We start from the raw sequence: 24,684 nt of genomic DNA, 5'->3' as shown, positions 1-24,684 counted from the left end.
TGAGGGTTTCTGATTTTTTAACAGAAGGTTACCAACAGATTTGTCCATGTGTACTTTTAGTTCAGGGTTATGAATTGCACGCTTGAATAAATGACACGTTTACACTTAATAGTTGGACTTAGCTGTGGATGACTTTGGTGTTAGTTTTTATGACCGACATGTGCTGAGGTAGTTGCTAGAAATAGAAATGGAAACATGGGCTCTGACTTAGTCACTTAGGTGACATACGCAGAATAGTATAACGCATTCTGTGTGGACATTATCGCCATTCTGTGTGGACATTACATTTCACATTCATAACTAGCCGCATGTTAACTGAAGTGCTAGCGTTTCCTGTGTCCGTATCATCACAAAAAAGGTGAAGTGTCACGATCACACAGCTATTATTCATACAATGTGAAGTTGCAAGCATCCATGCTGTTGTTGAGTGATGGTTGCATGATTTGCTATTGCATAGCATTATTATGGCTAGCATGTGTGTTTATTCTATAGTAACACAAATATTTGCAGTCAAACTATCATTATTCATCATATAAAATATTTCCTGTACGGTAAAGGTTTGATGTTAACATTTTGATGAAATGACTTGTTCTTTAGTCGGCATTTTATAATGTAATACAGTACTTATTAGGTGTGCCAGGCAATTAAATTCTTTAATCATAATTAATCGAATGACTTCAAAGGTTAAATCACGATTAATCGCAAATTTGATATATTTTCAAAATGTACAATAAAATATTTTTTTCCTAAGTTTTCATCCTCTTGTTAACATAAAAGTGGAAACAAATGTTAAACTCTAAAAACAGTTGGGTCAAAAATGACCCAATTATGGATCAAAAATGGACCGATTCACTTAATAGGTCAATTTGACTCAATCTGGGTTGTTTTATACAAAATAACCCATTTTTTTTTGTCCCAAGTAAAGGATCTGACTAATATTTATGAGTGGTTTTACACTAAAAGGCCCATTTATTGACTCAAAGTTGGGTCAAATTGACCCAAGTAGAGGATCGGTCCATTTTTGACCCATACTTGGGTTATTTATTTACCCAACTGTTTTTAGAGTGTAATAAAAGTATGGCTGTATCTTGTAGTCATTGATACAGTAATTTAATAATAATTCAAAAAAATGAGTTAAATTTAAAAAGATGTACTATACTGTAAAAACAAATGTGATATTGTTTTGTGTTGAGGTCATTTTTCTGCTACTAGATGGCATAATTGCATTTGTAAGGCTTTGGTGACAGCTCAGTGCATTTTTTATTTTCATATTAAGAGCTATCTAATCTTTAACACGAAGTAACTTGTGAAATTCTGCACATTTTTAAAATTGTAAAATACAACTTGATCCCAGTTTCCACAAATATATGCATTATTATTAAATTTAGTACTGCTCAATTTTGACGTGGATGTGTCTGCTGCATTGCGACTGAAATTCCCCCAGTACAGGTTTCCAATTAAGGGGCGGTCATTAATCACACATAAAAAAAAAAAAGTCGTGGCATCAAAGGAACTTTAAATTAATTCAAAATTAACGCACTAATTTTGACACCCCTACCAATTATTAAATGTTAAGAGTTATAACGGTTGGTACAATTTGGGATCTGCATACGATTGTTAATACCAGGTATGAACAGGGGTTAAATGAGTTCAGAGAAAGATACAGTAAATCACCTGCATGTGTGTGGTCTACCTTTTTGTGTGGTGTGCTACAAAAAATGCACATCAAAGTGTCAATTGAATTTCCGCTTGAGCCATTAAAAGTGCAGTGAAATAACTAGAATAAAAGAACATAGTGTGAATGACAGTTTATTTAAAGATGTACTGTTAGGTCACAGTCACATTCACAGCTCTGCTCAAACAATCTTATGTTCTCACACAGTCTCTATTACCTGTCCCCACACCTCTTCTCTACCAGGACCACTCGTTCATCCCAACTCAGTTCCGAACTACCTGGACAGTGAAAAGGCAGTGGAGAGGCGGCCTTCCAAAGTTGGGGTCAGTAGAGAAAGCAGCAGTGTCGACTTCAGCAAGGTAACCTAACCATAGTGCTGAGCACAGAGAGTCTGCCATGGTGCTAGGAGCCATGATGATGACTACATGTCATGTGTTGACAATTCCTCTATTACGAGGGAGCATCACAGTTTTCCTTTTAAGCTGAGTGAAGCTACATTTTGGAAATGGTTTTGCTTTGCATGATCTCCATTTCACCATTTCTGTTCCTCCTCCATGAAGTTGGCAAGCTTGCATGAAAGCTGCCATTAGTGGATTATACAACCACCCATTACGTCTTCCAAAAATAAGGTGCATTGTTTATGAGTCACACGGTGTAAAAAGAGGGACGGAGGCACAGACTGCCATTGAACACAAAAGATATTTAAGTGCCATGGCAGGAAATGCTTCACAGCTTTGGACTATCTTTGCTCAGTACTCTGCAGGTGTCAATCTACAACTCTGTGTGAAAAAAAGTTGGGTTTCATTCATATCATATCAACTTCATTTAAAATGCTGTATTTCCTCAAATAGTGGCCTTGGGTGTTGTGCTGGAATTCAGAGGTGGCAAATCCAGATCCAGAAAGTAAAAAAAAACTGCCACAGTTTGGCTTTAGCCCCAGGTGCTAGCTAGCTAGTTTCCTAGCTAGCTCCCATGGTGCTTGTTTACCTGCTAGGGAGTTAGCTAGCTAGCATCAGGGGCTAAAGCCAAACTGTGGCCTAAAGCCAAACTGGGGTGGGTGTAATATTCTAATGTGTAAATAATAGTTCTAGAAACATAAAAATGTACAAGTAAATGGACATTTTAACAAATTATTTTACTATCTCCTTATTTGAAAACCCGACCGAAAAGTATCGGCCACAAACATCCGAGTAGTACGCTACGTGCATTTCTCATAATTTTCTGAGTCTTTTTATATTACCCCTGAAAAAAATGTAATAAATTATACACGGCCCTAATACACCGCCGTAGTATAGCTTTTCAGTAAACTCAAAGTTTAGAAGCTTTAAAGGGATAATCGAGTCATTTTCAGCAGTAAAAAAGTTAATTTGATAACTTCATTATATTTTTTCATGTACAATAAGACGATATCACGCATGCTGAGGAAACGACCAATCATGGCCCACCTGTTTTCTGGGTTTGGTCAGCAAACTGAGCCATGATTGGTTGTTACCTCATGGGTGATGTCATCTTCAGTTGACAGCAGGTGTTAAAATAAATTTTTCAATACATTAATTGTTCATTAAAAATAATGAAGTTATCACATTAATTATAGACAAAATATTATCTTCTTTGCGGTTGAAAATGTCTCAATGAGTCAAGGCCTCCAACATGATAAACATCTTAACCCAACTAGATAACTACAGTAAATTAAACCACAACCATTATGAGGAAATGCAGTATATTTGGGGACAGTCGGTCACAGTCAAAACATCTACAGATTATTGTCCCAACTTTTATTCTGATTTAAAAGGGAAGTCAACCCCCCAACATTTAAAGAAATATATATATATTTTTTTAAATATGTTGTAATATGTTCTATGCAGCCCCACTGGTCTAAATATGGTATTATGTTAATATTGTGTTAATGGAATATGAGTTAAACTGCCAAATCCAGCTGTTTTTATCCATCTCAGGGGGCGGCCATTTTGTCTGTGCTGTGATTGGTCATTGCCTGAGCCCTAAGCAACATTGATGTCATCTTCAGTCGACAGCAATTGGCAAAATGGCCGCCCTCTGAGATAGATAAAAATGGCTGCATTTTGCTTCATAACTCGTGTTCCACAAATGTAATATTAATCAGAATGTCATGTTTAGACTAGTAAGGTCACAATAATAACATATTATTGCCAAGAAATGTTTAAGGTTGACTTCCACTTTAAGCTTGTAGATGCTAACTTTCCTTATTTGCTATCAAACCCATACTAACAACCTTATCTTCTATCTAACATTCCCATAACCTCCCATTCCTCACTTTGTATTGTACAGTATTCAAATTGACAGTGTCTTATCCATAGGTTTATTCGGTTGTACTCTTGGTTTTAGGTGGATATGAATTTCATGAAAAAGATTCCCCCCGGTGCTGAAGCTTCCAATGTTTTGGTGGGCGAAGTTGATTTCTTGGAGAAACCTATCATTGTCTTTGTTCGACTGTCCCCTGCAGTTCTTATCACCGGCCTCACTGAGGTTCCTGTGCCCACAAGGTACTATGTTTATTTAAAGATGAATAATGCATTGGAGAATGACCTCACTTCCGCTGGCCTTTTCACTATATTTATAAATCTGACTACTATTTAAACATTTGACATTTTGGTATTATAAATGAATAAATACTTTTTGGTGAGCCAAAAGCAAAACAGTACATAGACATACGTAGATAATAGACAAGTTATGTTTTTTATTTATTTCTAGTCCTCTTCACAAATGACTGCATACAATTTTTTTTATGTTTAGCTTCAGCATAGAAACGAAGTGAAGTGTTGTCATATATTTCACTATCAATGTGTGTCTCTCCAAAGGTTTCTGTTCCTGCTTTTGGGTCCTCATGGAAAGGGACCCCAGTACCATGAGATTGGCAGATCTATGGCCACTCTGATGACAGACGAGGTGCCATACATAAAGTTTACATTAACTCATTCACTCCTAGCCATGTTCACTGAACCTTCTTCGCTCACGACTGTTTTACTAGATTTTGTCTGATTTTGCGAGGTCCACAGAATATTGTGTTTTATTGCTATAAAAATATGGAACCTACCCAAAAAAAGATTAGAGTCTCTTCTTTAACCAGGAAAAAAAGTATATTTCTATCTGTTTCCGTTTTGCAGCAATTAGCATTAGAATATAGCTAAGATTTATCATTATTCACAAACCTGTTTAAAACAGTGGGGGAAAGAGCTTTTTGCAACATGGCCCTGGTTGATCTCGTATAATCTTCTGCCACCCGCTAGCCGCTTTTGTAATAACTACCATTGCTTCAAGCATTCTCTTCAGTTCAGAATACCCCCCCCCCCTTAAAAAAAAAGCGTATAAATACGTCTTTGTTAATATTTAAAATATAACGTATTTATGCGTTCTTGGGAGCAAATGAGTTAAAAGGTCCTCAAAAATGTGTATTTATTTTGTATTCTCTCATATAATGTGAAAACATTTTTAAGTTTATATGGATGTGTTAAAGACGGTGTTTTGATACATTTCAGTTCGCTTCACTGCCTTAATCTGTTGTGTAGATTTTCCATGACGTGGCGTACAAGGCCAAAGACCGAACTGATCTACTCTCTGGGATTGATGAGTTCCTTGATCAGGTGACGGTCCTCCCTCCTGGAGAGTGGGATCCCACGATCCGGATTGAACCCCCGAAAAATGTCCCATCCCAGGTTGGTTTCCTTCTTGGTTCTGATAAAGCACTACAAAATAATCGTGCAATTTATTTAGCGTTTGCCTCAATGAATACACAAAGTGGAAAATACTATGAAGACTAGAGGAGAATACAGTACATTAATTTAGCATGTACAATGTAATTTATAAAACTTGAGTAAATTGTGGTGATGGTTTTTGTGTCTTTAAATTCTGCGTCTGAAAGGCAAGTGTAAAAAGACACCACTACGCAGGTGGCTGTGGTTGTAGGGAGGAGGAGGAGGCATGGAACAGTACCTTCACTGTGTTCTATGGTATATATAATACCTTGGAATTTTTTTTTGTACTTTCTCCTGACTACTAATGAGGTCCCAGTAATGCTGTGGAAGCTCTCTGCGGACCATGCCGTGTGCTCCCAATGATTAATTTAAAGTGCACGAACTTTATGCAGTGAACTTTATTTTAGATCAATCAGAGGCACTTTAAATTTGGGCTGAATTATTCAGAAAATTAATCTAATAGTAATTACAATATTTTCCCCCTCAATTTTCCTTTAAAATTATTTATTTATTTATTTATTTATTTTTCAACTCAATGTTCCAATTTCAATTTGATATGTGATTATTGATTCAAGGTCCTCGTCCCAGGTTTTTGTTGTTGTTGGGACAAACTCAAGCAATAAATGAATCTTTCATACAATACATTTTCAGATTTGAATCTTTTGGTCTTATAGGTTGGTCTTATGTTAAAATAAAGGTGAATGAACCCTGAATTAGGATGAAAGAGAATTTGAGTACGTCAATTAGTGTTATTAGCTTAATAATCTCATTGACTTGCAATCTTTTAAGCATTCACTGTGACAACGTCACAAAATGAGAGTCAGACAATACACAACAATGACGCAAACACATTTGTGGCTTTATCACCTCTATTATACTTGTTTGATGCAACAATGATATGTAAACATGTGGACTGCACTTGATGAGCTTCTAGAGCAGGAGTCACCATCGCCAACATGGTGCCCTCGGGCACTAGGTAGTCCCTAAGGACCACATGAACAACCCATGAGCCTGTTCTAAAAATGGCTTACCAGTGATGGAATATTGTGATTTTTCTAGGAATGGTAAAGATATAATCATTTGTAATTGTGCAGTGTAATAATTGAAATTTTAATTGAATTCCGATTACCGTAATTTCTGGACTATAAATTGCACCTGACTATAAACCGCGCTAGCTACATTTTGGGAATATTCGAGTTTGTTACACATATAAACCGCACCTGACTGTAAGCCGCAGGTGTTTTCATGTTACCGCACCGGGTTCCCGCTACTTTCTTTTTCATAATGAGGGCGCCAATTGTCTCGCTCTTGTTCTGCCTCTCTTACTGTATTTGGGCTCACTTGATTTGTTTTGCTCTGCCTGACGCTCTTGCGCTTCCTTTATAGTGCGCCCCTTGCGATCTGATGGATAAGCCGCACCTTTGTATTAGCCGCAGGGTCGAATGCAAGTGAAAAAAGTAGCGGCTTATGGTCCAGAAATGCTGTAATTGCACAGCCCTAATCTTGTTTCGACTTTTTATACGACAAAAACCTTGGCATTGAACAGGGGCGTGTAGACTTTTTATTAGTGATGCACAATAATGCTATTTTCAACCGATACCAATAAACCACTAATTTCGAAAGTGCCGGTATCTATAACCGATAATTAAGTCGATAATTGTTGTCAAAATTAACTTGAATACAAATATACTTTTGAGTTCTACTATAAGTCTAACATGTACAAATACATTGAAACATTGTGTAAAGCACCATGAAGATGAATTTTATTGATATCTCTGCTTCAAAAACAACCAGGAACTTATTTTGAGTTTGCCAAAACAAATGAGTCATATTTTTAAAATGCAACAAAAGACTGTGAGGGTAACATTTTGGGGAGACAGTAAAGAAAGCCCACACTGGCGACTGCCATGTCGCCATGATGCATCTTCTGTGAACACAAGGTTGCGCGCATTATGACATCACAAATATACGACACTACGATAGGAGAGGGGAGAGGTTGAGGAGTTGGGCACAACTTGAGCCACAACCACAACAGATGGACCAACGTGGCATGTCTATTACTGTCTGCGGATTTCTTTATTATCTGGTTTATCTGTATAAAGTCAAATTGTTTTATAATTGCCGATAATTAACGGCTGATTTCTTTATTTTCTGGTTTATTTGTTTGATGTCAAATTGGCCGATAATTGCCGATAATTAACTGCTACCGATTTTATCGCGCATCCCTACTGTTTATATTCACAGGACTTATCTCATATTTGTCTTTGTATGGCTATATGGTTGTGAATGTACTCTTTCTTGCAGCTAAAGAGGAAGTGGCCTTCCCATCCAAACGGCACCGCATCCCCAGCGGGAGAACTGGAAAAAGAAGAGGACCACCAAGTGGGACCAGAGCTGCAGAGGACTGGATGGCAAGTAGAGCACATTTTTATGGCATTGCAGCAAATCAAGAATATAATTTCTAGGATTTTTCTTCCTGCAAACTGGCTTCCTCTACAGTTTAGAAGTATGTTATTTACCACTGGTTAAAAATAAACTGATTAATTAATTTTCCAATGAAAAAGGCAAAATTAACTAACAAATTCACAAGATAAACAAAGGATGTTCTTTATAACATGTTGCAGTCTTGAAACACACAATTCCTGATCATCTTGCTGTGCACAAGCACAGCCAACACAACACAAAGAAATCACCACTGATAATGCTAATGCAACATGAGAGGTTTCTGGACTGGTTCACTGATTATAAACCACTAAAGTAAGTTATCCAGAGTTCCATCCATCCATTTTCTATATCACTTGTCTTCATTAGAGAAAGCTGGAGCCTATCCTAACTGCAGCCTTGGGTGCGAGGCAGGTTATGCCCTGAAGTGGTTGTTGCCAGTTAGTCAAACCATTCATACCTGTGGGGAATTTACAGCCATCAATTAACCTACCACATGTTTTTAGAATGTGAGACAAAGCTGCAGTTTACAAAACCCATAGTAGGCGCATAGAACTTATTGTAAAGAAGGTTTTGGGCTTGATTGCCCCTTTTAAGTAAATAAAGCTGAACGAATGAATTAATTTTAATGTTTTTTTCAATGTACATTTCTTAACAAAAAATATTTGAAACGTGTCCTTTAGGAAGTATTATTGTACAGTGGTCTCCTGCTACTTTGCAGTTCATTTATTGCGGATTCATTCTATCATGGATTTTTATTTGGGTCCATAAATCATACATTGCGGGGTTTAACTTGGGTTGTACCTCAATATTTTGTGGGGTTTTAAGAGATTTTTTTTCCACCTCCCCCAGGATTTTCTGTATTTTTTTTCCCCATAAAAATAGTGTGCTGTACAGTAGGGGTGTGCCAAAAAAATCGATTCTTATTTAGTACGATTCAGAATCAATTTAAAATGTCGATTTTATTTAAATTATTTTATACTGTCTTGCCCTTGTTTGTGTGTGCCTTTATTGGGAGTGCCGATTGGTCGTTACCCATTTCCTGAGCACGGGTGAAGTCATCTTCAGTCGACAATGGCAGAATTAGTTTTTAAAGGTAATAATTGTTCATGAAAAATAATTATCATGTTAAGTATAGACAAAATATTATCTTCTTAAATGGCTCAATGAGTCAAGTATCGTTTTAACTTAGAGTTACTTGTACAGCATAAGCATTTTTACAATTAACTGGGTGGTTTTGTATGACAAATGATAAAATACTTTGACATATTATGTTTTTTACACCATTTTTATGAATGTTTTGTTTTATGGCATTCTATGAAACTGTTTAGCAAGGGCTCTAAATTTAGTTCAAGAAATACAGCAAAATAGTAATAATGGAGAGTATAAACCATTAAAAAAGTCAGCAGTGCAGTAACCTGTATCGCTGACATTTATATCTAACAGTGACTGATTCTCTGGGGTTGCAGCCAGGCTAACTGTGGAGCTTTATATAAATCGCGCGCACACACACACACACACAAACTGATTTATTTACACGTTCACCCTCTTTTTCACCATTTCTATAAAAGGCACACGGCAAGATCAAGCCAGTGGCTTCCTGAGTGTACATAAACTCGAGTCGGCTCAATGTAAAGAAAGCTAGCAGAAAGTAGGACAGTGTGGAAGATACATTACATTGATTTTGAAAAAGGCTGGCAGCAGATGAGGTAAAAATAAAATAAACTAGACTATGTGCAATTTCTGTAGAAATTGCGTGGGAATGCTCAAAGCTGAATGCTAATAGCTGAATGCTAAGCTGGATGCTTACGAGGTAAATTGAAAGATAAATTATGTGAAAATTACAAAGTATTAATTGGAGTTGAAATATAAATGAATAAAAAGAACACTTGAACCAGGGATGTGTGAAATGTTTAAGTAAGTTGAAATTTATAAGGAAAAGTTTTATCTGAAAGTACCCTCCGTTCATTTAGATGGAAAACTGGAACTAATGATATCTGATGGGAAAATGCAAAAAAATTCACTCAATAGTGCCATCCAGGCATGCAGTACCCTCCATTCATTTAGATGGAAAAGTGGAACTATGGTAGTCAGTTGGTATACATGTATATTCCTTAGCATAATTGCCATGGATATATTTGCAATGTATAGTGGGAGGTGGGATTTGAACCCGCGACCTCCTGGTTACTGGACAATGCAATTTACCAAATGCACCACTGAGCAGTATCAGAGAGCTGGTAATAATGATCAGTTGTATATATGGAAGTGGACGTGGAAAGTGGGACTTGGAAAAAGTTCAATGTCAGTCCCATTGAAAAGTTGATATTAACGTTAAATTGTGCGAGTACTGTAAGTAATGTGAAGGCGTGAATTTTTGAAGTTGAAATTTGAACGGTGTTAATCGGAAGTTTTATGTGGGAGTTGTTTCTTGGCAAAAAAGTGAGGAGAATAAAAATCACAATAACATATGTGGGACTGCTTCATAGGACAACTAGATAACTGGATAATGGTAGATACAACAGAAATATATATCCAAAAGACATTCATTTTAAAAAGGAATACGTAGGTGCATATTTGAAATGCAAATAAGGTCATGTGCAGTTCTTGTAAAAAGAGGGAAAAAAGAAAGAACAAAATCTAATTTAAGCCTTTCCTTTCACCACTGATTCATCTTACCTCTCTTCTTTCGCAGGATATTCGGTGGTCTGATACTGGACATCAAACGGAAGGCCCCATTTTACTGGAGTGACATCAGAGACTCCTTTAGCCTGCAGTGTCTCGCCTCTATTCTCTTCCTCTATTGTGCTTGTATGTCTCCTGTCATTACATTCGGTGGTCTGCTTGGAGAGGCCACCAAAGGCAACATAGTGAGTTTTACCGATTGTGCTATTAACTGACTTTTTAACTAATCTGTTTTCAGTTTTGTCCACCGAACAGGGATGTTGTTTATTTTAGGCAGATTACTTGAACAAAGTTTTAACACACCAAGCCATTATGATGTTCACTGATGTTTGATGAGATGACCTGGTCCACTGTTTCTATTCATCACAAAGGTTTTGGATGAAGTCAGGGTTCTGAATGTCTTCATCAAACTCACCCAGTAAAGCTTTTATAGCATTTACAGTAATTCTTAACCGCTTTGTGTTTATTAGGGGTTTCAGGTGATTTTTTTAATCGTAATTAATCGCGTGACTTAAATAGTTAACTCACGATTGATCACAAATTGTATCTGTTCTAAATGTACAATAAAATGTACAATAAAATATGTTTTTCAAAGTTTTCATACTCTTGTTAACATCAGAAGTGGCAAATCCAGGTTCAGAAAGTAAAAACCCTGCCACAGTTTGGCTTTAGCCCCTTGTGCTAACAGATAAACGAGCACCAAGGGAGCTAGCTAACAATCACCTGAGGCTAAAGCCAAACTGTGGCAGGATTTTTACTTTCTGGACCTGTATTGAGACCTATGGTTAACATAAAAGTGAGAAAAATGTTAAACTAATAGAAATATGGCTACATATTTGAGTCATTGATACAGTAATTTCATAATAATTTATAAAATTGAGTGAAAATAAAAAAATATATACTGTACTGTAAAAAAAAAAGAAGATTTCTGTTGACGTCATTTGTCTGCAACTAAATAGCATAATTGCATTTGTAAGTTGTTGGTGACAGTTCAGTATATTTTTCTTTTCATATTAAGAGATATTTAATCTTTAACATGAAGTAATTTGTGAAATTCTACACATTTTTAAAATTGTAAAATACAACTTGACCCTAGTCTCCACAAATACCTGCATTATTGTAAAAATTTTAACTGCAAAATTTTGATTTAGGGGCGGTCATTAATCGCGCGTTAAAAAAATGTACACACTAATTTTGACATCCCTAATATTTATAAATTCATATTTACCTGTGACTAAAAAGAGGAGCGTGGACACCGTGGGGTGTTTCTGCCAAAATTCAGATTGATCCACTCTCCCTCCTCTTTTTTTTTGTCCATTTCCTCTTTTTGTGTTATTACAGTACTTCCTTGACACTTGCTATATTGTTTATGGTTTAGTTTAAAAAAAAAAAAAAAAACTGTTTGATTTTGTGGAGCATCAAAATGTTTCCCAATAAGAACACCAAGAGATATGTAATTTGCTCCACTATTCAGTTCAGTCACTCAGTGTGCAGCAGCCCAAAGTAAACTGTGCTGCACAGACATGACAAGTGACAAGCCAGGAGGATGGAAACATTTGGACAGCTTCTCTAGACACTCTGGCACTCTCAATTGAATCAAAACTCTGTTATGGCAAGGTTCTTTTATTATATATTTTATTTCGCAACCCCCCATTCTCATCACTCACTCCTTCTTTATCTCTGCAGAGTGCCATAGAGTCTCTTTTTGGCGCATCCTTGACTGGAGTAGCGTATTCTCTCTTTGCCGGACAACCCCTAACTATTCTTGGAAGCACAGGACCTGTTTTAGTGTTTGAGAAGATCCTCTTTAAGTTCTGCGCGTAAGTTGAAGTCCTTTCCAAGTGACGTTTTACATATATGTGGGACTATATCGGTAACCATCCATTTTCTTTTCCCCCTCTTCCACCTCAGCGATTACGGACTGTCCTACTTGTCATTGCGAACAAGCATTGGTCTTTGGACGGCTTTCCTATGTCTGATCCTAGTTGCAACGGATGCTAGCTCATTGGTTTGCTATATCACCCGCTTCACAGAGGAAGCTTTTGCAGCACTCATCTGCATCATCTTTATCTACGAGGCTCTTGAGAAGCTCTTTCATCTCGGAGAATATTATCCTGTCAACAGCCACAACGTCTTGGATAACCTCACATCGTATTCGTAAGTATTTGCATTCAGGTTTGTGTATTAATTTTTTATGTAGTATATTATAATTATGGCATGGACACATCAAGTTGTACAGTATTAGCGCTCTAAGGGCACAAACGTTACTGTTTAAAGTAGTGCTTATTTATAAATGTGCACTTTCAAAAATGGATCCACTAGGTCTGCAACCTGCGGCTCTGGAGCCTCGTGTGGCTCTTTAGTCTCTCTCCTGCAGCTCCCTGTAGATCTCTGAAAAAATTAGTAGAAATTAATAAGTATTTTTTAGATAACTTATTCTTCATGAATGAATGATTTAGTTTTTTTTTTAAAAAAGAACAATTAAATATTCCCCAAAAAAGTCCCAAATTTTAAATTGTCAGAAAAAGATGAAAAAGTTGTTTTTTTAATTAGCTAAAAATGATCAAAAAGCAGAAATTTACCATAAAATGTCCACGAAATTGCCAAACAAAATGTCAGAGAATTTAATAAAAAGGCAGAAAAGAAAATGTTCAAAAAGCAAACAAAAATGCCCAAAAATCAAAAGAAAATTGCCATAAATTGCACCCCCAAAAAGTTTTATTAAAAAAAAAGGCAGAAATGAAAATATTCAAAAACTATAAAATGTCCAAAAACAAAAGAAGAAATTCCGAAAATGTCAACAAACTTGCCATAAATGTAAGAAAATTGCTAGCAAAAAAGGCAGAAAAAATGTTTAAAATAAAATATCTGTAAAATGTCCAAGAAAGGAAGAAAGAGAGGCAGAAAATGACCATAATATGTATATAAATTTGCCTTAAATGTCAGAAATTTGACAGGAGTGCAGAAAAGTCTAAACATGTATGAACATTTTTTAAATAAATAATAACAAAAATGAAAGGTAGAAGAAAATTAATGCCAAAGTATTGGATGCTGTATATTTTTGTCTTATGGTGCAGCTCTAGTTCTATTTCAGTACATTAGAATAAGACTAACACACTGTTTCCTTCATCACAATGTTCAAGTGTATTGTGGCTCCACACACATTTTTTCTTAATTATTTGGCCTAAAATGGCTCTTTTGGCAGTAAAGGTTACTTACCTCTGCACTAGATGTTATAGCATAATTCCACACATTACATATAACAGAGACTTACCAAACACTCTTAGCTTCACTCTGTCTTTGTCAGTTAAGAAATTCACATTTGCTATTGTCAATTGTTTATCCTCAGTGGCTTAAAAGTAAATAGAGCGGCACTCCAACACAGTGGAAATAATGTAGCCTGCATATCAACAAAAAGAATACTTGGCAAAGAACAGTTGAGAATTAACTATAAATATTATTAGGGATGTTTGGGAAAAGTTTACTGGAGCTGTCAATATACTCATGCTGTCACTATCATTTTATAGCAGCCTTGAAATGATATGAAGGCCTTTTGCTACATATCAGACTATGCTAATACACAAATGAAAACAAAACCTAACTTTTTTGTGCTTGCAAGAATTACAGTTTCACCGGTAGGTGTTGAGCCCTTTTGAGGAAAAAATATATATTTTTTTAATATTATTTGAAAATATCCTATTTGCTCAATAAAGTTGTAGCTGCTCCCATCAAAGTCATTTCACAGAGATTAAACTAAAACAACCATGGCTGTAGAGGAAGTTTAAAATTGATAATAATCTTATTTTTTTATTTTATTTATTCTTAACTTCTCTTGCCCCCAGGTGTCAGTGCTCTCAACCAGCTAATACATCAGCTCAGCTCCTGCAAAACTTGAACCAGACAGGATACAGTCCAGACTCCATACCCTGGAGTAGCCTCAATGTTTCGGTGAGGTGGCCACACAGTGACCTCTAGTGTCTAAGTGTCCTCAAGCATTCCCACATATGTTACAGTATTGCGATTTTTATTCTCCACACTTTTTTTTGCTGTGAAACAACTCCCATAAATACTTCCGATTTACACCATTCAAATTTCAAAACTTGCTTGAAAAATTAACACGTTCCAGGGTATATATATTGTCTGATTACACATTACTTACAGTATTTTCACAATTTAACAAATTATCAATGATATCAACTTTTCCCCATTCACAGAAATTCTACTTTGTTTAGTACTACAATGACTATACAGACTTACAGTAATGTACTTTGTTTTCTCCAGATGTGTAAAATGCTCAACGGCGAGTTTGTGGGCACAGCCTGCGGAAACCATGGCCCCTACATCCCAGATGTTCTCTTCTGGTCCATCATCCTCTTCTTCACCACCTTTTTCTTGTCCTCTTTCCTCAAACAATTCAAAACAGAGCGATACTTCCCCACCAAGGTTGGTTTTATTCGCACAGTCTTTTTATTGTTCAAAGCAATATTAATATTAAAATTGTCGTTGTAAAAATGGTCTAAATTTGATTCTCAGTTTTTCGCTTTTTCAAATCCATACAAGGAGAATTCTATGGACCCAAAGCACAAATGTTTCATGCTGCCACCCACTACCAGTTTAACTTCACTTGATGTTCTGTGTAGGCTAAAGTTGGCTTTGTTGAATTGCTTCTTTTTTTTTTTTTTAACACCAAACATACTTGGAAGTGTGCTCTTACAGCACAGTAGGGAATTATATAGCTTGCCAGTCAAATTGTAACAAGGTTAGACACATTTCCAAATTAATAATGATTGTTATTTTTGTGATAGGTTCGATCCACCATCAGTGACTTTGCTGTGTTTATAACTATCATGATTATGGTTTTGGTGGACTACTTAATGGGCATCCCTTCCCCAAAGCTAAACGTCCCTGATCGGTTTGAGGTAGGCATCTTTTTATTTTTTTAAATTTTTTTTACAAGTTGATTTTAATGCATTGATGCTGAGATTGCTCACTGTAAGCAATGATGCAAAGGATCTTCTTCCGAGTAGGAGTTTAACACTTTTCCAGGCTGTCCAACCTAAATTTGGCACACTTCTGCCTCTATCCTGCACAGCCTACTTCAAAGAACAGGGGCTGGCTGATGGACCCATTAGGAGAGAACCCCTGGTGGACGCTGTTGGTGGCAGCGCTTCCTGCCATGCTGTGCACAATACTCATCTTTATGGATCAACAGATCACAGCTGTCATCATTAACCGCAAAGAGCACAAGCTCAAGGTCAGGATTTGCAGAGTTGGAAACTACAACTGTTTTGTGAGGATTTGAGGACCATGGGCCATCGGGATTTATGTACACACCTCTGCCATTGTCTCCAGCTGTGCACTTTTATACACTGCCTAGGGCGGGGCATCAGCTGCAGGATAGCTACATGACGTCAAACGGAAGTGATGCATTTAGGGTTTAGCACTATGGAGCACCAAACCTGCCAAAATTAATAAATAAATAAATGAGTAAAAGTGAAAATAAAAACTGATATAAAAAAGATCATTCATTTGTTTTTATTTTTTGGGATTAAATTTTTGAATTATATTTTTTTATATTTGTTTATTTTCACTTATTTATTTAGTCTTTTTTTTTTTTTGTCAGTTTTGCTCCTCCATATAGGACTGCCTTGGAAAATGTGAGGACTGCCTTGGAAAATTTTGCTTCTGTGGATCCTACTGAAAAGCATTTTGATGTGGAAAACAGGGATGTTACAACCACGCTACTGTAAAATATCAACTAGTACACTGCTACTAGTGGTAATATGCTATTAGCATAGCCACCTATCACTAATCTACGTTAACTTTGGCTGTTAATTTCTCACTTGACGGTTGGACAGGCCCTTAACAGCAGTTTTACCAAACTTTATTGAGCCGAGGCACATCTTTAAATTGGAAAAATCAAGCAGAACACCAATAAATGTCACAAAAGTATACAGTATGTTATTTGTGCAGTGAAATAATGATCTCGTCTCCATTTACTCACAAATTTATTTACTCAAGGTGACATTTGGAATGTTATAGTTAAACACAAAGCGGATATGCTCACAGAAACTGAATTAAGACACGCATGGAGAGCTTCAATCAAAATTTAGTTAAGTGAAATGCGATAAGTTACGTTCGCGACCGACCCGGAATAGGGGAAAATCTGTGATATATGGGAGTAATGGGACCATCATTCACCTTATATATTATATAATTTTTCTACTAAGCCTTAAAATGCCCTTCACACATCCTTTAAACTCTGGATGGACGAGTATCGGTACCCAACTCTATTTGAAGGTATCAGTAGTCGGCCGCAATGTTTTGGCCGTTTTATGATCATGAACTAGAAAGTAGAAATGAGAAGAATAGAAAAACTAGTACTAGTGGTATTGGCGACGAAGAGTTGAGTACTTGTACTGAAATCGGTCTGAAAAAAGGTGTTATCAAACATACCTACTTTAAGCACATTAAGAATTATTAAAATAAACTTTTGAAGCACAGTGTAATCTTCTTTAATGGGGAAAAAAAAGCCATCTTAAAATGTAAAGAAAATATGGAATAATGGAATGAAAAGTTAAAAAATTGAACACACTTTTAAAACATCAAATTTCAACATAAGGGAACAGGATATTCCCTGTTAGGTGAACCGTAATGCAGCGAGAGATCAATTATCCATATGCCTTGCATGTTATACAGAATTTTCTTTTTCTAATGTCCCCTGTATTTGTCTCCTTGACCAACCTACAGAAAGGCTGTGGCTACCACTTGGACTTGCTGCTGGTGTCAGTAATGCTTGGCGTGTGCTCTATCATGGGCCTGCCCTGGTTCGTGGCGGCCACTGTCCTCTCCATTTCGCATGTTAACAGCCTGAAGGTGGAATCCGGCTGCTCCGCTCCCGGAGAACAGCCAAAGTTTCTCGGCATCCGGGAGCAGCGGGTCACCGGATTCATGATCTTTGTCCTCATGGGTTGTTCCGTTTTCATGACATCTGCACTCAAGGTGAGGCAAAAAGAACCATTGATTCTCTTTGTGCAATGTTAGATAACTTCTACTTTTTATAGTTCATTCCTATGCCGGTGCTGTATGGGGTCTTCCTCTACATGGGTGTCTCGTCTCTCAAAGGCATCCAAGTAAGTTTCGGAGTTGGCCTAATCAGAAAACTTTCCAAGTGCTTTTCTGATTCCTTCCTTTTATTGCCTCCGCAGTTCTTTGACAGAATCAAGCTTTTTGGCATGCCTGCGAAACACCAGCCTGATCTTATTTACTTGCGCTACGTGCCATTGTGGAAAGTGCATATCTTCACCTTGGTACAGCTCACCTGTCTGGTACTGCTCTGGGTCATCAAGGCCTCTGCTGCAGCGGTCGTCTTCCCCATGATGGTAGTAAAGTCACAATTGACTCAATACATAAACTGTTTAAGTGTCAGATATACAAGCATTCTTTATTCTTTACAGGTTCTTGCACTGGTCTTTATCCGAAAGCTTCTCGACTTCTTCTTCAGTAAGAGAGAGTTAAGTTGGCTTGACGACTTGATGCCAGAGAGCAAAAAGAAAAAAGAAGATGACAAGAAAAAGAAAGCACGTGCAAAGCTGGTACTTACCATTCTGTTCACATTTGTCCCTATGTTCTCTCGAAGACAAAAAAGTCCTTGTAATTCAGTAACAAGGATAAATTTAATTGTATAAAAAAAAAGGGTTGCAGGATTCTCACTTTATTCTCAGAATAATACTGCCAGAAAAAACTTGCAAATTTGCCACTTTTAATGAGGCAAATTTTCAAGAAAAACACTTTAGATTTTATAAAATGGCAAATTTGCGAGAGAAAAAAACCCTCAGAAACTTAAGAGAAATACACGTAGCATAGCTATTGACCTTTTGCACGTGATGTCACAGCCCTTATGGGAACGCCCCCTACGGGACACTGGACGGCAAAAGAGCCACTTGCCTGTATTGTTAACCATTGAATCTCATACAGCATAAAGTCCTTTATCTAATCGATTATCTTATAAAATGGTTATATCTTGCTGTGCGGTCGGTTGTACAGACAGACAAAGGAGTAAACCAAATGTTGCTTTTTACCGCATACCTGCTAATGAAGACAAAAGACGTCGATTGATAGCAACAATCAACAGAAAGGACTGGCAGCCCGCAAACTATTCCCGGATTTGCAGCGATAATTTTTTGCGAGGTTATTAGATAAATGTTGTAATTAGTAGATAAATGTTGATACATTTTACTAGTAAAAGTACACTCTAACAAAGCTTGTATTAGAGGTGTCGAATTGCGCGTTTCAAATCACATTAACGAGCCAGATAGTTAGCGTCCACTCCAACTGCACGAACACACAGCTTAGTTTTAAAATGCACATTCTTCAAAGCTAGTAAGTGCATTTGACTGTTTAATAATTGGGGATTTCGTCTTTGTGCTTGGAGTTTTTCACTCTGGAGCCGGAGTCATATTCATGAAATGACTGCATAGTTTGCCACTACGATCGTCATTTGTTCCTTGCTAGTAAACATAGTAACATAACATCATCACAGCGTTTCAATTTGGAACGGACTGTGTAAAAATAAGTCAGTTAGCATGATAAACAAGTTTTACCTTTGCATTACGAGGTATATTGTCCCCGGGTGTGAGCGTACCATCTCGTCCCAGAGACCAAGCCAGCGACAAGCTTTTGAATCAGCCTCGGTGTAAGGAGAAGAGACGGCATTGACTACATAATGATATAGGTCGTGCCCTGTGAATTCCGGCAAAGTCGGCGATTTGATTAACTTGGTAAAAACAGAAGGCAACAGAAGGTAAGAGGCTGTTTTCAAACTAGCGATTTCCAACTAAAGTAAATATCTCTCTCTATGAGTCCCGACTAAATGTGCAACTTCGACTGACAGGCGACCTTCCTAGATTCCATGGCTCTATGGGCAATAATAACTTTTAATTTGTAAAATAGCAGTCACTAAGTCGCTCTGGGTCACGTCCACTCCCATTCAACAATCATTTCCTTCCGCCGTCCATCATAGGGCAGTCACGTAATCACGTGACGTCGGTGCAAATGGTCAATAGACTAATGTGAGGATTTGTTGGTGGTTAATGGGACACTGTTTATGAAATGAAAAGGCAGGATGGAGACGGATTCATTCTTAATTTAAACTTTATTCGTCATACACGGCAGCTAGAGCGACAACACTTCCTGATCCCCTATCAGCTGACTACCACTAACCAATCAGAAGCTAGCATACATTAGGTAAATGCAAGTGAAAGACAGAAAAACAAAAAATACCAAAATGTATGAATGTGTAAACAATAATTCTGGAAACATAAATGTACAAGTGAATACGTATATATTTTAACAAATTAACTTAAATGCTTGATCCTTAAGGTGTGGAACTTCGCTAAGCGAGGCGTCTTTGTCTCTGGCCGTACCTAGCGCTTCACAAGAGCGAATGCTTAACATATGTTTATTCTCTGCTAGAGCAATTACTATCTCCTTATTTGAAAACTCAACCGAAAAGTATTGGCACAAACATCCGAGTAGTACGCTATGAGTTTTTTTCCTTGCAAATCTGCCAGTTTATAGTCGCAAATTTGCCACTTTATAAACTCGCAAATTCGCCACATTATAAAGTCATATATTTATTTATTTATTTTCTCAAAAATTTGCAACTTTATTTTGCAAGCTTTTTTCTGTGAATATTGCCCCCACACTCTAAAACTATACATATATATATTTATACGTGCCCCTAATACGCCATCATAGCAATCTCACTCATCCTCTGATAATTTTTGTTTCAGGAAGCAGAGTCTCGATTACAGAACGAAGACGAACTGGGACTGCAGGTCAGCTACGAGGCCTCCAACCTGCTCAACATCCCAGAAAAGACCCTCTCAGGGAGGTGAGTCGCAACCCTCTTATAAAATGCGCTTCATTATAATGAAAACTATGTTCCTTTTTTGTATTCAGCCTCCTTCATTATTATTTCTAAAATGTCTTGTGGCATAGAAGGTAAACAGTGACAAAAATATGTACTTTAAGGGGTGAAATGAGCAAAAAAAGAGGTCAGAACGTTCTTACTGTATGTCCATCTTGAACAGATCATACAGAATAGGAGTAGTCGCAGACCACAGCCTCGCACAGGAAGAAGAGGTAGCAAGACAGTGTGTCTGGAAAACATTTGATGCACTTTACTGCATCCTAACATTTCACACTGATACTCAAGAGACAGTTAGCGCATGGCATAAACTGTCATAAGTACACAGACTTTACAAAACAGACTCGTTTTTTATGTTTAAAAAAAATCAAACTAACCATGTGTCTATATTCGACTAACGTTACTCCAATGTTCATCCATGGAAACCTAACATGGCTTTTGCTGTGCTTTGTCTTTGTGTCACTCTGATTTACTTTATGTGCATGTTTGTGTTTTACTCCTGTTGATTCAATGTCTGCCTGCTTGTCTTCGTGTTTGTGTCTTTGCATTTTGGCATGTAGTTCTGAGTCTGATCCCATGGTTATAAATATCTCTGATGAAATGGCCAAAAGTGCAGCATGGAGAGCAGTGAACTTGAGCGGCGACTCACATGGCCAACACAGTGGAAGGTAGCTATGCAAAGACCTGAAGTTCTAATATAGCTCCTGTTCCCAATTATCTTCACCCTGATAGTCTTAGGATAGTCCAACTCGTTTTTCGAGAAGTGAAGGAGTCGCATGCTATCCCACAAGGGGAGGACATTTTTCAGGAACTTTACCCTCATAAGGAAAGGGTCCAATTTTTGGCTTTTTGCTTTTTATTAATATTATTATCAAATATAAAGCATATGAAGAAAATCACTGAGTGAGCTGAAATTGCACCCAATTGTTCAAAACATGTTTAAGTTCAAAATGGCACCGTCCAAAATGTCAAAATTATTATTGTCATTATATGTGGGAAACAAATTGTTATGGTTCACATGAGTAAAAACATTTTGGTCCATTGACTCCCATTATAAAACATAGTTTTTCATGTTTTTTGATGCACTGTACACCTGATGCATTTCCCGCGATTACCCAATTTATCCTTTCACTGGGGCATCAACTAAACAAATCAAACAAAAACAAAATTACTTTAGAGTCATAAAAGCCATAATAAGCCAGATGGTGCTAGAGAGCTAATTATCATTTTTGGTTGCATTGAATTATGTGCTTCCTATGTCCGCATTCTTATACCATAAGGGAGTTGACATGTTGCTGGGTTCAATGGGATGAAAGGCGTAAAACGGTTTTAAGAAAGAAACTTACTGTTAAAACGTTCAATTTTGTGTGGAGAGTATTAGAGACATGACTTGTCTTTGTCTCCTGTATTCAGATTGCAATCTTTCCCCTCATCAAATTATTATTCATCGTTACCAGGGTCAAACTGTCTCCATAATAAAACCTGTCCATGATAAAACCTTACAGAGGAAGTAAACGTTAAACATTTCTTGTCAATAATGTTATGTGACCTCACTACTCTAAACATGACATTCTGATTAATATTACATTTGTGGAATATGAGTTATGCATCAAAATCCAGCCGTTTTTATCCATCTGGGGCAGGCCTTTTTTTCCCTTTTTTTTTTTGTTTAAAAAATATATAATATATTTAATCATTATAAATAAATAAATATTATTTATTGAACATAGAAGAATAATACAAATACCGGTCAATCCAATACATAAATCACATAACATAATAAAATAAAAATAAAAATTGTAAACTGGGAGGGAAAAAAACAAAAAACAACATTCAGGCATTTAAAAAAAAAAAAAAAAAAGTCTGCATGGATATTAATTATCAAATGACATAAAAACATCTGGATTTTGCTGCTTAACTCATATTCCGCTAACGCAATATTAATCAAATACATACTGTATGTATTTGTTACTGTTGGTAGTTAGACTAGTGGGGCTGCATAGAGCATATTATTGTCAAGAAATGTTTTGGGGAATTTAGAATTGTATTTATCCCAAAATTTACTGTAGTTATGACATCCCTTTTGGGCCATTTTTATGGCTTCTTTTTAAAAAAAAAAATTACATGTTTTTCTGCCTTTTGTGCTATCAATTTGCTGATATTGTTGGCAATTTTGTGGACATTATATGGTAATTTTCAGGTTTTGCCTTTTTTTTTTTTTATCTACTTTTGGACTTTTTTTCTGCCAACACCCCAAACAATTTAAGGTAATTTTCTGCCTTTCTTTTGTTTTTGGATATTTTATGGTTACTTTTTGAACATTTTATTTTCTGTCTTTTTTTATTCAACTGTCCAACATTATATGGCAATTTCATGGACATTTTATGGTAATTTTCTGCTTTTCCTCTTCTTTTTTTGGACATTATGTGGTCATTTTTTGGACATTTTTAGGCTATTTTTAAAACTTTCATGTACCTTACTTAAACTTAAAAATTTGGACTGAATATTAATTTATTCATTTTTTATTTAATAATTATTTCATTTAAAGAATATTTTATCTAAAAACTCAAAATAGACATGTTAAAAAAATATTAATTTCAACTCTTTTATTTTAATTTTATTTCTTAATTTATTTTTAAGACATCCACAGGGATCCACAGGAGAAGGGACTAAAGAGCCTCATGTGGCTCCAGAGCTCCAGGTTGAAGACCCCTGATCTATCGAGTAGAGTAGGGTGACCGGGACACCGGGACCGGGACACTTTTTCGCTGAAAATCATATATACAATAAATTCTCACCAGGAAGTATTTATAACAAATGTAATCGCTAGTCAATCTGGTGACTGGTGGTTGTGTTGTTGTTTTAGCTAAGGCTACATGCTATCTTGGTTGACAGTTCAACAGAGCTAAACAAGCAATGCACTTATCATGATTCAACCTTTTATGCTCTGTCCGGTCCCACATTGTAACATTGGAAACGTGCGCCCAGAAAGTTCTGGTATGATGCAAATGTGAAGGTAAATAGGAAGGAATTTGAATTCCTTTTTAACTCATTCACTCCCAGCCATTTTCACTGAAGCAACCACCTTTGCTCCTGGCTGTTTTACTGGATTTTGACTGATTTTGCAAGGTCCACAGAATATTCTATTCTATGGTTATAAAAACATGGAACCTGCCAAAAGAAAGATTAGAGTCTCTTCTTTCATCAGGAAAGAAAGTTTATTTGTATCTGTTTACGTTTTGCAGCAAATCCGCATTAGAAGATAGCTAAGTTTCATCATTGTTCACAAACCTGTTGAAAACACTGGGGGAAAAAGAGTTGGCTGATCTCTTATACTCTGTTGCCACCTGCTGGCCGTTATTTTTAATAATAACTACCATTGCTTTAAGCGACCTTTTCATGTCAGACATGTCAACTGTATCAAAGCCTTCTGTGTGCTCTAGCATAAAAAATACGTCTGACTGGACCAAAAAATAAATAAAAACAAGAAGCAGGGATGGGACCTGCATATAAAAGTGAGACAAAACAATTGGCTGCCGGGAACGGGACACAAGGCTCAAAATGAGACTGTCCCACTTGACTGTAATAAGGTACATGACTTTTGAACCTTATCTCCCCCCAAAAAAAATTACAAGGCTCCATTGTACTTCCTGCATTTGATCACCTTCTCCTCTTTCCCAAGCCTTTAACGGTCTCATCCATCCACTTTGCCTCCGTGTTAACAGCCGGGAGAAGGCGGCGTGCGTTAGAGTGGACATCAGCCCGGACACACCAGGAGAAAGTTCCACCACGGAGACCTTCTTGTGATAACTCCTCCCACATGACACACAACACAGCTGAAGGGCACCAACATAACGTATATGCAGCTTAACCTGCCAACTTCTCTTCAGCACAGCAGGTGAGCTCCACTTGGGCTGTGCGGGTCGCCACGTTGCCATGGCAAAGTGCCATGATGTACTCGAGATGACAATATTCTGCCCCGTGTTGTGACTTCATTTTTTTTTTTTTTTTTTTAACCATTTGCACCTCTGACGCCAAAGGAATGGGCCTCACTGGTGGGGATCTTTGACTTAGTGTCATGGTTTTAATTTCATTTTTATTATCATTACTGTTTTAGTCCGTCTATATGCTGTGTAATATAATCGCTGACAGACAGTGAGCCACCCAGCACAGTGTTTGAAGGTCATATGAAGACCACACCAGCGCTATTCAGTGAAGGCCAT

General features: G+C 36.9%; 1 protein-coding gene across 11 annotated transcripts in view; it reads left to right on the top strand.

Annotated features, from left to right (window-relative positions):
• LOC144037781 (sodium bicarbonate cotransporter 3-like) overlaps positions 1-24,684 on the top strand; it is a 61,384-nt gene that overhangs the window by 33,639 nt on the left and 3,061 nt on the right. For 4 of the 11 annotated variants that reach the window (XM_077549552.1, XM_077549542.1, XM_077549545.1 and 1 more), the window contains 18 exons: positions 1,919-2,034; positions 4,040-4,197; positions 4,513-4,600; positions 5,221-5,367; positions 7,711-7,817; positions 10,541-10,715; positions 12,217-12,350; positions 12,442-12,687; positions 14,373-14,478; positions 14,812-14,973; positions 15,336-15,449; positions 15,623-15,784; positions 17,281-17,532; positions 17,595-17,912; positions 17,988-18,125; positions 20,325-20,425; positions 21,022-21,129; positions 24,187-24,684. The exon at positions 24,187-24,684 is cut by the window's right edge and continues 3,061 nt beyond it. In XM_077549552.1, the coding sequence (XP_077405678.1) occupies positions 1,919-2,034; positions 4,040-4,197; positions 4,513-4,600; positions 5,221-5,367; positions 7,711-7,817; positions 10,541-10,715; positions 12,217-12,350; positions 12,442-12,687; positions 14,373-14,478; positions 14,812-14,973; positions 15,336-15,449; positions 15,623-15,784; positions 17,281-17,532; positions 17,595-17,912; positions 17,988-18,125; positions 20,325-20,425; positions 21,022-21,129; positions 24,187-24,268 (2,714 nt within the window). In that variant the 3' untranslated portion in view covers positions 24,269-24,684. Of the gene's footprint in view, positions 1-1,918; positions 2,035-4,039; positions 4,198-4,512; positions 4,601-5,220; positions 5,368-7,710; positions 7,818-10,540; positions 10,716-12,216; positions 12,351-12,441; positions 12,688-14,372; positions 14,479-14,811; positions 14,974-15,335; positions 15,450-15,622; positions 15,785-17,280; positions 17,533-17,594; positions 17,913-17,987; positions 18,126-20,324; positions 20,426-21,021; positions 21,130-24,143 lie in introns of all 11 variants that reach the window. The other 7 variants (XM_077549554.1, XM_077549547.1, XM_077549553.1 and 4 more) reach the window with 5 other exon arrangements.

The sequence above is a fragment of the Vanacampus margaritifer genome, chromosome 17, assembly GCF_051991255.1.
Source record: "Vanacampus margaritifer isolate UIUO_Vmar chromosome 17, RoL_Vmar_1.0, whole genome shotgun sequence".
Taxonomy (NCBI): Eukaryota; Metazoa; Chordata; class Actinopteri; order Syngnathiformes; family Syngnathidae; genus Vanacampus; species Vanacampus margaritifer.
Note: the sequence above shows the minus strand (reverse complement) of the source record. Positions and strands in the feature narration are given on the sequence as shown.